The 13592-nt window shown below is 46.9% G+C and overlaps 1 protein-coding gene across 10 annotated transcripts in view; it reads left to right on the forward strand.

Annotated features, from left to right (window-relative positions):
• Positions 1 to 13592, forward strand: part of CELF6 (CUGBP Elav-like family member 6) — a 166821-nt gene that overhangs the window by 67066 nt on the left and 86163 nt on the right. For 2 of the 10 annotated variants that reach the window (XM_081887727.1, XM_081887728.1), the window contains exon 1: positions 7255 to 7489. The exons of the other annotated variants lie outside the window; for them this stretch is intronic. In XM_081887727.1, the coding sequence (XP_081743853.1) occupies positions 7334 to 7489 (156 nt within the window). In that variant the 5' untranslated portion in view covers positions 7255 to 7333. Of the gene's footprint in view, positions 1 to 7254; positions 7490 to 13592 lie in introns of those variants that run through there. 10 annotated transcript variants of the gene reach the window in all.

A 13592-nucleotide genomic window follows, 5' to 3' on the forward strand; every position in this document is an offset into this window, starting at 1 on the left:
AGGAATGTGAGAAACTGGGAGAGAAGCACTAGTATTATTACCAGGAAAATGAATGCAATAATCCTCATGTCTGAATGCACCCACTGAGTAACCAAGCCATGTCTGTCTCACAGTTCCAGAGTCAACAGCAAGTTAAGTGCCTAAGAGCCCCATGGGAGCAAACAGCTGATTTGTTTTGTTTGTTTTGTTCATGGCAAGTGCCTCTGGAAAGCCTCCCCAGGGCTAGATTGGGCATGTGTGTTACTTGACAGAGGACAGTCCTCTATTGGAAGGCATCCTCTTATTTTAGAGGCATCCAACATGGTGCTCTCCAGGTGATGTTGGACTACAATGCCCATCCTCTCTGATCATTGGCTGGCTGGGACTGATGCGAGGTGAAGTCCAAGAATGTCTGGAGGACAGCAGTTGTTTGCATCAGAAAGGCTGCCTGGTTCAAGAACCATAAGAAGAAAAAGCAGGATAGTCAACAGTCAGCAGTTGGACAGCAGGCAGGTCACCTGATGAGTCTTCACTGCTATGGTGAGATGTATCGTATTTCCATTTAAATTACAGTGATTATTTCAAACATTGCATCTATGCATATAAATCAGTATATAGCCATTTTATTGTGCCGTTGTTTTCATCATTATCACAGATCAGTGTCTTCTTTTTAGGCGATGAATGCAACAGCACTCCCTTGATTTTTTTCTGTGGCCAGCATCTAAATCCAGAAGTGTATTGCTCTTGGACTTAAAGATCCCATTTAGCAATCATAACCCCAAAAAACTGTGATGAAGCTTTTATTTATGGATCTACTTGTTTAAAAGCCATGATGGATATGATGCCTTCATTGCATCGAACCCACCCCTTGCTGTGTCAGGAACAGCTGGATCTATTTGCAACTTCCCATCTGGTGAAGCACTGAACTGCTGGTGACAACTTCACAGTTTAGTACCCTCAGTCCCTGGGCTGAAGCCATTGCATCCTCCTGGATAGGAAGAAATATAAAAGGTCTTCTCATTCAATTTGAGCCTTCCTTGAGCAATGAGGTCTTCTTGAGCTCTGATGTGTCCTTGGTCTTTGGTACAGATGCCTGGCTTGCTCCTTGGTTTGTCCTTAACCCTTCATTTCACTGCCCTTAAGTCTTTGACCATTGCTTCTTGACCTGGTTTCCTTGTGCTTCTGACTTACTTCTTGGTCCTCACTACTAGCTGGCCCCACAAATCCTAGCCATCAGCTTCTACTCTCCCAAGGGTGCTTCTTCACAGCCCAGACCCAACACTTGTATTCTCCCCAAAGAGCAGAGCTCTTGCTCCCCGTGGCAGATCTGCACATCCGTGTTTGAATTTGATCGACCTTCGCTAGCCACCACGTTGCAAAGCAAATACCTTGCTGAAACCATTGTATTCAGACTCAGAATCTGCCTGCACGCACAGGCAAGAGTTATATCCTTGATAGCCATAAATTTCATGTGAAGATTGGTGGAGGGAGTTATTGCTCGGAAACTGTGCTGCTGACTCCACACCGAACCTTTACAACGTTCTGCACTATGATACATCAGTGCCTGTTGGCAATGGCTGTATGGAGCATGGATTTCAATGAATGGATGGTGCTGCCTTTACATCGATGTCATAAAGGCAGAGAGCTTTGGCAGAAATTAAATCTGGACACCTTTCCCAGAGATTTCTATGAGTAGGAACCAGAGTTATCTTCAGGCAGCTTGATCAACCAAAACCATTAAAGTCATTGGAGAGGGGGCATATATGGCATGTTAAGTGTGTTAAATTGTATAACTTGGCATCTGTTTGTTTATTCATTTTTAAAGTAATGGAGGCTAAAAATAGGAGGCACAGCCCAAAAGTTGACATGGAGTTCACATGGTGGTGGAGAGGAAGCAGGGCTGGATTTAGGTTTGATGAAGCCCTAAGCTCCTGAAGGTAACATGGCCCTTTATATGTCCAGCTGTCCTTTGTCAACAACAAATCGTCACTGTTTTTTGTATTGAATATATGCTATATGGCAGCAGTTCTCAACCTGTGGGTCCCCAGCTGTTGTTGGACTACAACTCCCATCATTCCTGAGCTCTGGCCTTGCTAGCTAGGGGGGATGGGAGTTGTAGTTCAACAACATCTGGTTGAGAAAGGCTGCTATATGGTAATTTATGGACCTAATAGGTATCTAAAGCCATTTGCACATAACGAAATATGTGTTTTATCAAAGTAATTGATATAGAAATGAGCAAACCAGTGATATTTTAGGGAGCAGGTTAGCAGGCGGGGTCCATTACTTACATCATAGGAGCCTACACAACACAAAACACTGTTGCTGTATGTACGTTTTATTTTATTTGTTTTTTATCTTATATTTTGGAAATGTACATCCAGGTGTTTTTTTCCTTTAATTTTTTGGGGGGCCCCCAAGAGAGTGGGGCCCTAAGCTATAACTTGTTTAGCTTATACATAAAACCATCACTGAGAGGAAGCACGGAGCCAAAGGATGCTTGGCTGTGGAGGAGAGAAAGGAACAGGATTTACTGCTTCTGCATCGCCCAGTAGGGGAGGGGTGGAAAAATTGTTCAGCCCAAGGCTCCATCCTTTTCTGGGCAACTGCCTGGGGACCATATGTGAGTGGTGGGTGGGTCCAGAGGCAAATGTGGGTGGGGCAATGATAGTCAACCTTACCTTTGTACAGCAGGCTAGTTTCTCTCTAAACACACTCACACACTGCTTTCTATCCCTCACCCAGGCAGAGGCGCCAGCTTGTGAGGGCAATTGGGGGGGGCATTGCACATTTGACCTGGGCACCCCATGGCAAGTCTGATAGGAGATTAAGGAAACATTCCAGCCGAGGAGGGGGCAAAGCTATGGAGGGAAGCTATGGCCTCACCGATCCAAGTGGCTGAGGGAGAAGTAGGTTGGCTAGAGAGAGTCCCAAGAGCTGGAGAGCCCTTAAGGGCCACATTTGGTCCTTAAGGGTCACATGAGGTTTTGCCCCCATGCATTAGGGACAGCTCCACATTGGGGGGGGGAAGAACTGGCCAAAGTGATCTCAGATAGTGTCAGGGACTGGGCAGAGGAGGAATGGTGGAGACCGCCTTCCCAGCTTGACCCTTTCAGGGAGGAGGAAAAGGAAGACAGCTTAGATTTACAAGAGGGGGTTGAGGAAGGTCACAGCTCAGAGGCAGATGAGGAGAAAAGTTGGGAAATCATGGGAGAGGAGGAGGAGGAGGAGGAGGAGGAGGAGGAAGCAGCAGAGGGGTGGCAGCTGAGGGACACAGTGTCTTTAGAAAGCATTCCAGACCCTTCATCTTCCAGAACCCGGCGAGCCTTGAAAGTAGGAGAGCAAAGAGCTCAAAGACAGAGGGCATGTAGCAGCACCCGTAGAAGAGATGAATCAGGAAGTGGGAGAGACGGGGGGAGGTAGAGATTACCTTGGGACAGTGCTATTATCCAAGAGGCTGGGTTCTATAGCCTCTCTCTGTAAATACTAAATAAAAAAGGATGGTTAGAAACCTTCCCTTGTCTTTATAATTCCCTGGGCAACAGCCGGGAGCCACTGACAGCATCCTGACACATTTGGTCCTTAAGGATCACATGAGGTTCGCCACCCCCCCCCCAATGCATTAGAGACAGCTCCACATTAGGTGGGGGAGAACTGGGCAAACTTATCTCAGATAGGTTCCAGTCCTCTCTCAGTGGTCACTTTGGGGCACAGCAGGTGACAACATTCTCAGCAGCACTGCAAGCAACTCTAGCTGGCTGAGTCTAGTTGAATAATATACTGCCTTGACATTATTTTAATAAGAGGTAGTATATAAGTATTTTAAGTTCTTTGAAGTTAAAGATTCTCCAGGCTATTGACTACTTCAATAGTCAAGAATTTAGCTGCAAAGGTAAGAGAGCGTAGGAATGAATTTATTATTATTACTTCGATTAATTATTATTACTTAGCAGGCTGAAAGCTGCCAAAGTAAGATGAGAAAAAATACACAAACAAAAAGATTAGCCCTAAAAAAATAAAACAAAACCATTATGGATCAAACAGCACCCAATCAAGCAATCTAAGGCCAAACATCAATTAAAACTAGAGTAACACCTTACATTTCTCCAAAAGCTTTAGATAACAAGTATGTATTGTATCAGGGTTCCTCAAACTTTGGTAATCTAAGGAACAGTTGCGAGCAGTACAAAAATACCCATTTAAAAGCTGGCATTCTGTTTACCCCTCAGTTTTCTTCCATTATGTTGTGTGCTTATGAGTTCTCAGGTCATCTTCCATCCAAGCACCAATGAGATCCAGATGTTGGCACCTGCAATGCCAATAATAGTCAAAATATATAGAAGTGCATGAGGAACTCAAGAGGGGTGGAGAATTTCTGCCAGAGACAGACGTGGCTGGACTCTCTACCAGCTCATAGAGAAGAACTATTAAAAATCTTGTTTATATTTAAATCAAGCCACATACAGGCTTTTATTTCCTGTGGGAGAAGTGGCCTCTAGAGGCAAGAAAATGTATGGCTATTACAGGTATAGAAAAAGAGGGGAATGTGCCACAGAGACTCAGTCTGCATGTCAAACCACAGTTTCCAACTCTGGCACAGAGAGCAAGCATACACCATGGTTTGTCCGTCTTGACATAATGATAAGCTATGATTTACTCTAATCTAGGCAGAAATGAAGTTAATTACTTTGTGCAAGGGACGAAAGGAGCAAGAAAGTGATTCCATGCATTGCTCATGTAATAGCAAATAATGATTTGTCATTTTGCATGAACCAACCCAGAGTCTCAGCTAAAGTCTGTATATGCAGTGAAAGCCTATACATATTTTCCTTGTGTTCTGTTGTGCTTACTCCGCAGTAGGGCTGAACCAAAATTTCTCAGTTTTTGGTCATGCTGACAGGGGTGAGTTCAACATCTGGAGGACCATAGTGTCACCATCCTATAAATTAAGTGGAAGTGGGATTAGAAGAGTCCTGTTGGATCAGACTGAATGCTGATTTAGGCCAGTATCTCATTTCCCACAGTGGTCAGATGCCTATTGAAAGTCTACAAAGAGGCCATGTAAGTAGAAACTATCCCTTGTAATTTCACATTTAAGGGTTCACTGCCTCTGAAAATGGAGGCTGTTTAGCTGTCATGGATATTAGCTACCAATAACTAATCTGGTGTGGGTTTGTCAAACCCAGTTTTTACCATGAAGCCTGTCTTCCATATCCCAGAAGTGTGAGTTAGCAATGAGAAGGAATTAACTCTGCACATGCCCAGTGGCCTTTTTTATTCCCACTTATAGGCACTGAACATGGGACGTGGGTGGCGCTGTGGGTTAAACCACAGAGCCTAGGACTTGCCGATCAGAAGTTTGGTGGTTCGAATCCCCACAACGGATTGAGCTCCCCATTGCTCAGTCCCAGCTCCTGCCAACCTAGCAGTTCGAAAGCACATCCGGCGGGAAGGTAAACGGCGTTTCCGTGCACTGCTCTGGTTCACCGGAAGCGGCTTAGTCATGCTGGCCACATGACCCGGAAGTTGTACGCTGGCTCCCTCAGCCAATAAAGCGAGATGAGCGCCGCAACCCCAGAGTCGGTCACGACTGGACCTAATGGTCAGGGGTCCCTTTACCCTTTACATATAGGCACTGAACACACCTCCCCAAGTTGAGTTATAGGGAACCCTGGCTCAGAATTGGACAAGCTAAGTAGAGCATTGTCAGTACATTAAGGGGTTTTTTTAAGGGGGTGGGGAGGACAAATTCAGACCATGAGTAGGAACTTCCATCAAAGGTAAAAGTTGAAATTGAGAAGTAACGAGATTCATGTGAGGGATGCTAATTCAATTCTTTCTTTCTTTCTTTCTTTCTTTCTTTCTTTCTTTCTTTCTTTCTTTCTTTCTTTCAGGAAACATTTCTTTTGCTCTTTATATGCTATGATTCTTCTGGGGAGTGTCAATTGATCCTCCTGTTGCCAATAATAATTAATATACAGTAGTCTGGAACAGCAGTCACTCTCCTTCTACGGATGGGTCATGGACTGCATATTTTGCTGGTATTCCAAGGCCTTCATTGGCTGCTTTCAGTCTACAAAGCTCTTGCATATGCACTCGGGCACCTCCTGGCCTTTCATTGGACTGTGGTTTCTAAGACTTTGGACTGTGGTTTCTAAGATCAGCTGAGGGTGCTCCCTTTCGAAGGCACTTTGGGTAGTGTACATCTTGCATGTCTGCGAGCTCACAATGTAATGGCAGAATTTTGCTCCTGGTATGAGATTCTGAGAGGAAAAACAGATTTCCCACTCCCCCCTAATAAAACCAAAGTAGCTAGTCCTCATGTTTCTTGAAGAAAACATATAAAACATTATACCTTTACCTTTTTACATTTTAATTTTACCGTTACCTTTTACATTTTACCTGCTGCCAAACATACTGCCATTTAGTGAAGCATACAAAAAAAATGTTTCTGGTATGGCATATTGCCAGACAGGGGGACAAAGATTCTTCCCCTCTCTGAAAATTCAGGTAACTAGTCCTCATTGGGGGGGGGAATATAATTTTGATTGTTATGTGCTGCCAAATATAGCTCTGTTTAGTAATCCATGGATGGAGTTTTGCATGCTTTGTCTCACTCCTCATCGCACAACCAAGTTTTTTCTTCTCCATCCTTCCTTCACCACCCTTGCAGTCTAGCCTCAGTCTCCATCCCCTTGCTCCTCATCTGCCAATGCAGTTTCCTAAAAACTAAATAAATCCCAAATTCTTTATTCTACTTCTGTATATTCTTTCCTTGAGACAGACGGATGCCAACTGATTATCCTTCCTTTTTAAAAGAAAGCATGCATGAATGCTTAATATGGGCATGGTTTATTTTGCCTGCAGAACCTAGATTTCCTCGGTGCCAAATTTTGGGGGAGCATGGTAGGGGAAAAGGGGGGCTGGCAAGTCCGTTGAAGCTTACTCAAGGCCACAATGAGCCCTTTTTACCTCTGGCTGAGCGCTCTCTCTCTCTCTCTCTCTCTCTCTCTCTCTCTCTCTCTCTCTCTTCCTCCTCCTCTTCTGCCACACAACTCAGGGATGGGGATGTTAGTGACTGGTGAGGGGTCTGCAAAGAGGTGGCAATCGGGGGTGGGGGCATTGAGACAGAGAGAAGAGGGAGAAAGAAAGAGACTGAAACATTTCATTCCATCCACCAAGCCAGCTGCACTTTCTTTCCTTGGCAAGGCTGGGAGCTGTTTTCCCCACGCCCACCCCTCCCCCAGCCCTGCCAGTGGCTGACACTGTGATGTATTCAGCAGCACAGCCAGCTCTCTATGTGTGTGTGAGAGAGAGAGAGAAAGAGAGAGAGAGTGCCTGCTTGTGTGTGTGTATGCCTATGTGCCTCTGCTTCCTCGCCGACTCCGAAAAGCGGCAGTGGCAGCCGAAGGAGCTGGGGACCATGCAGCTGCCCCAGCTCATGGTCCCCACTGCCAGCCGGGTGCCCCTGATTTGGATGCCAGCCGGCTCCAAGTTCCTCTGCATCGAGGTAGGCTGAGTCTTCCCTTTCCTCCCCCTTTTTATTTTACCCCTCCCTTTGTCTGGATCTCCTCTCTCCCTCTCTCTCTCTCTGGCCTTTGTCTGGAATCAAGCTGAGCCGGCGGACCCAACCTCTTTCCTCTCCCCAGGCGGGGGGCTGTCTGCCACTCAAGCCCCCTTGCCCTGTTCCCGGGCATTGGACCTGCCAGATGGCATAGCCCCTCCCTAGAGGACCGTATCCATTTTGGGAGCAGTGGAGGGTTGAACTGGAGAGGCTGACAGCGAGTGTGGCTGGGGTCTCTGGGGGTCTGTTTCTGAAAAGACCAGGGGGGTGGGACTGCCGCCAACACATTCAGGAGCACCGAGTGGCTTTTTGGGGGGGGGGTGGGGGAGAGAGTTGTCTTTGGCAGGTATTTGGGCGGAGTTGGGTTTCGGGAGGGGGCAGGGTGGAAAGGGGGGGGAGAGATGCTAGCCTGCACATCTTGGGGTGTCCTAGTCAGCAAGGGGGGGTTTGCCCAGCAAGACTAAAGCCCATGCCTCCTGTGTCTGTCTGCATCCAGCATGTCAAGGGACAGTGTTTGTCTGATGCGTGCGTGCAAGAGATGCTTGATTTTCTTTTTCCTGGTACGGATGTGAAATTGCAGGGAGTTGACAGTTCAAGGTGTTTTGGGTGGGTGGGGGCAAATGAGTGAGCATGCCTGCAGCTCAGGCTGGGCAGCAGCTGACCGAGGAGGACAAGGCCTGGGCATGTGGGTGTGGTTGGTGCAACTTAGATTAGGAGTCAAAATGGAGGACAGAGACCCGAGACTATTGGAAAGAGCTGGACAAGAGCATCGGAACATAGAAAGCTGCCTGAGGCGGTTGGTCCATCCAGCTCAGTATTGCGTACACTGGCTGGCAGCGGTTCTCCGGGGTTTCAGACAGAGTGTTGCTCCCTGCCCTACCTGGAGATATTAGGGATTGAACCCAGGGCAGATGCTCTACCACTGAGCGACAGCCCCTCCCCTTAAATCTAGCTACAGAGAGAGGGAAGGTGTGCAAGATGGAAAAGCCAGGGGTGAAGGCATATTTGAGGATGGAGGGAGAACGATGGGCAGGAAATGAACTGGCCAGCACAGGAAGTCCCTCCTACTCACCTGACCTCTGGCATGAGGGTGGGCAGGGAACTGAGTCATACAGGGGAGTCCGTGTGCAAACCTGTGAGGTGTGGGGCGGATGACAGTGAAGCCAAGCAGAGGCATGGTTTTTTTCTGGTGCTGCAAATACCATATTTTTCCGTGTATAAGACACCCCCATGTATAAGACACCCCCTATTTGGGGGGACTCCAAATTAAGAAAACACCCCTCAACACTACCCGTGTATAAAACGAACCCCAAATTTAGACCTAATGTTTTGGTTAAAAAAACCTAGTCTTCTACACAGAAAAATATGGTAATTTTCCATTCTGCCCTATTGCTCCAAGTTTCCTGTCTTCTTCACATGTTGGTCCCACACTACATGGAATGAGGGGGTGAGAAGAAATATGGACTGTTGTCCTCCATTTTTAGTATTCCAATAGATAGATAGATAGATAGATAGATAGATAGAATTTTTTTTCTAAAAAAAAACCAAACAGATGCCGGTGTGCCACACAATACCATCATGCACATGTGGGTGCCATGTTTTATTTGAATGTAAAAACACTGGTGTTGCTTTGCATGTTGACTCTGGTTCCCCGACTTAGCACACTTGCAGGAGTCACTGGAAAAAGGCGTGTAAAAATGTCGCTTGTACTGACGCTCTCTCTGCTGTTGCGACATCAACCTGAAGGATGATTCTGCTCATTTGTCCAAATATTGCCCAGAAAAGCCAAATTACTCTTGTGTAATTGTGGCCTAATGGGCGCTGACGTAAGAACAGCCTTCTGGATCAGGCCAATGGCCCGTCTAGTCCAGCATCCACTTCTCCACAGTGAACATTATAGGAAGATAGTGAGCCGACTTGCACAGAGTCCGACTGTTGGTACATTGAGCTGAGTGTTGTTTGCACTTACTAGGTGTGGCTTTCCATGGTTCTGCACAGGTGCCTTTCCCAGGCCTACATAGAAATGCCAGAAATTGAACCTGGGTCCTCCTGCAAGCACGGCAGATGTTCTACCATTAAGCTACCTTCCTCCTTCCACACCGTACATTTAAAGCCCGTTGCTTCTCCCTAAGAATCCCAATAACTGCACGTTACCCCTCACAGAGCTACAACTCCTAAGCACCCTTAGCAAACTACAGTTCCCAGGACTGGTGTGTGTGTTTTGCTTCAAATGCATGGCAGAGTCTGTTTCGCATTTCCCCCCAAAATAGCTTCGTCCACTTTTCTTCACGCGAAATTTCGGCTTTCTCTCTCTTGGACATCAGGTGTGTCACACCATCTATTAACACAACAGCTCATCCCACCACAACCTCCTGACTTCCATCACTGCCCAAAACCCATTTGTTCTGGGAGGTAAGAGTCAAATTTCAAAGTAGAGGCATTTTTCCAGAGCACATTGGTCCAAAGAAAGAAGGGTCCTTAGGGTGAATGTAGGATTTGGGGCAGAGGCGGCAGCCCAGTGGTGATGTCTTGAAAAGGTATCCATAAAAATCTAGGTTAGATAGCTTTTGAAGGAATAAGAGGATGAAAGTCCCCCCCCCTGCTTCTTTGTGGGTATGTCCCTCTATTTTTACTTGGGGGGGGGCTAAATGGAATATGCAAATTCATACTGTGCCCATCTGCCCTAATCTCTTGGCCATGGCAGCTAAAATAGCTAAAAGGTTATGTATTTTTGGCTTTTGTACTGTAAATATAGGGACGCGGGTGGCGCTGTGGATAAAACCTCTGCGCCTAGGACTTGCCGATCGCATGATCGGCGGTGCGAATCCCCACGGTGGGGTGCGCTCCCGTCGTTCGGTCCCAGCGCCTGCCAACCTAGCAGTTTGAAAGCACCCCCAGGTGCAAGTAGATAAATAGGGACCGCTTACTAACGGGAAGGTAAACGGCGTTCTGTGTGCTGCGCTGGCTCGCCAGATGCAGCTTGTCACTCTGGCCACGTGACCCGGAAGTGTCTGTGGACAGTGCTGGCTCCCGGCCTATAGAGTGAGATGAGCGCACAACCCTAGAGTCTGGCAAGACTGGCACGTACGGGCAGGGGTACCTTTACCTTTTACTGTAAATATATGCCCTTGATCCTCAGGCAAAGGGTGGTATATAACTTTAATAAACAAAATAACACCTCCAGAACCAGAGTCGGTGTAGCTTGGAGCTTCAGGTACCAGGTGTAAACAACAGGGAAATGCCATAGGTGAGTTTCTCAGAGGCCTGGGGTTGGCCGAAATTGTGCTGAACAGAATGCCAGACTAGGAATGCTTTTGGCCCCATCTAGCTGGACTTCTTACATTCTTAACTTCCTGCTCACCCTGGAAGGGAGAGAATCATGGCTTGGGAAGCAAACTGATTGGCTCAGCTAGTATTTTCCCCTTGGCTCCATTATCTTCCACTGTCACAGCCCAAGGGAGGATCTCTTTCTCTTAGACTCAGGGCTCCCAGGCAAAGCAGCATGAGCGGGAGCCCTTCGTGAGCCAAAAGACAGCGGAGGGGAGGGTGAAGAGGAGAAATCACTCCCCAGTCTAAAACAGTGCCTTTTAGGGTGGCCACTTGAGCATCAAACCCCCCAGTCCTAAGGACACAGAATTGCATAAAAACCACACATGAAAACTTATATGTATAGGTAGCAGTCTGGAAAACATTTGCTATTATTTAAATAGAAATGCAGTCATCTCATGCTATTGTGGAAGACTTTGACCAGTTGGCCTGTTTTTCTGCCTGCTCACTCTCCAGGAGCTATTGATGAGTAGCATCAGGGCCCCTGCTCTCCTTTCTTGTAGGAACATAGGAAACCGACTATTACTGAGTCAGACCATGGGTCCATCTAGCCCAATATTGTCCACCCTGACTGGCAGTGACTCTCCAGGGTTCCAGGCAGTGGTTCTGCAGAGTTTCCAGATTTCCAACCTGAAGATACCAGGAACTCAATCTGAGACCTTCTGCCTGCAAAGCGGATGTTGTACCACTGAGATGTGGCCCATCCCAAAAAGACCATATGGTTGGATGGACGCCTGTCATGGATGCTTTAGCTGAGATTCCTGCAATGCGGGGGGTTGGACTAGATGCCCCTTGGCTCCCTTCCTACGATTCTGTTTAGCTCTTCAGCTAGAGGACTCCTTCAAATAAAGGACTGTAAAACAGGACACATGGCCACCCTAATCTCTGTGTCTGTCTGTCTCCTCCCCCAGAGTCCATAATGGAAGTGAGCAACAGAAGCATGTTAAAGGAGGGAGGACTGAAGACCAGAGCAGAAGAGGGAAACGTCACCTTAGGCAACCTTCTCCCTTCCACAGCCATCCTTGGTATTTGTGCATCCAGGTTAGCCTTCCCCAATCTCTTGCCCTCCCAATGTCTGGAACTAAAACTCCTCTCAGTCCCAGCTTCTTTGGCCTGATAGGAGTTGTAGTTCGAATGCATTTGGAGGGCACCAGGTTGGCTAAGGCTGATACAGATTTCCAAAAGGGAAGCCTGTTCAGGAGCAGTGCCATCACTTGGTTAGAAGAAGGCAGGTAGGCAGGAGCTGGCTGAGGGCAGATTAGGGTTGAGGGGCGGTGCTCCATTCACCACAATGGGCCAGCCTCCCCTGCATTCTCTGTCCAGGCAAGTAAGAGGCATCATCAGATTTCTAGGGAAACAGCCTGGGGGGGAAGCAGGGTGGCCTAGGGAGACTTCTGAGGTCTAGATGGAGAGGCATGTAGGGCCCCATTGGCTCCCCATTGCAGCCTTCATCTTCTGTGTCAGACCCCAGATCTCCTTCATCTCCCTACTTTGATCTAATTTTTTTTAAAAAATAAAAACCCCACATCACTTATATGACAGCTTCACTTGTTGCAAAACATAGAGCAATGAGACTCGCCGAGGAAGTATGCTAGATGCTAGATAAGGCTTGTTTTAGTTTTCATATGCACAAACTGAAGGAGCCGACTGAGAGTGAGGCAGAGGGCCCAATCCACGGTTAGCACACAGGGTCCTGGAATTTCTGTTGGCCCCTCATGCAACCCTCCAGATGATGGTGGACTCCCAACTTCCATCAGCTACAGTCAATGATCAGGGTTGATGAGAGTTGTGTGCAGAAAAATCTGAAGGGTCACAGGTTTGCCAAACTTGCTCTATGGTGAAACAAGACTGGCTGGAGCTGATGGGAGTTGTAGTCCAAACCATCTGGAGGTTGACAGTTTAACTGGCGTAATTAGTTTGAGTGTTGAGTAGCAATGGGTGAATCTGTCAATTTTGGTTTCTCAGTTTCTTATTTTTCCAAGCTTAGGTTCAGTTCTTCACAATTTGTTTCCATTTAACTCAAAAAAGTCGTGAAATTTCACCAGCCTTTGTGCACCAATTACTCCAAATATACATGTTTTTGAAAAGCAATTTTTTCTAATGCAATGCATTTTTGTATGTCATTCTCACTAATTTATGCCTTTTTATGCACGCTACCCCAGTGTACATAATTTTATGTACATTATTTGGCTAAAGAGCTGCGTTGCAAAATTCGGAAAAGCGCCGGTTTCGAAGGTTGGCTGAGTTTCAGTGGTGTATTGCTTTGGATAGTGCCCATTAGATGGGCTCACAAGCTGAATTGCATTTCTCCCCAATCTATAGTGTTGAAATGTGTATGTGACAGACATGGTGCGTTCATGAGTGGATCTGCAGAAAAATGTTCACACAGAAAAGTGCATCGGAAAAGGGAGAGGAGGATTCAAGGACTTTGTACTCCTTTGCCTTTTTGAATGTGACTGTTGGTTGGGCTCCTACAGATGCCGTGGCTTTTTGACTGTATACCCCAGGGGCTGGCTGTGTCTTGCCATATTAACTTGAGAGGTGAGCAGAGAGGGGGAGGCAGGAGATAGTAAAAATAACTGTTCCTTCATGCCAGAGGAGGTGAGAAGCAACAGCGTTTGGCTCTGCTTTTGCCTCTCACTTCATTCTTTCCAGGAGTGAAACTCCCAAGGGAAAAACAGAAGTGGCCTATGGGTTGATATTCCAGCACTGATTATAAACG

Source organism: Podarcis melisellensis, assembly GCF_964234715.1.
Source record: "Podarcis melisellensis genome assembly, chromosome: 14".
Lineage (NCBI taxonomy): Eukaryota > Metazoa > Chordata > Lepidosauria > Squamata > Lacertidae > Podarcis > Podarcis melisellensis.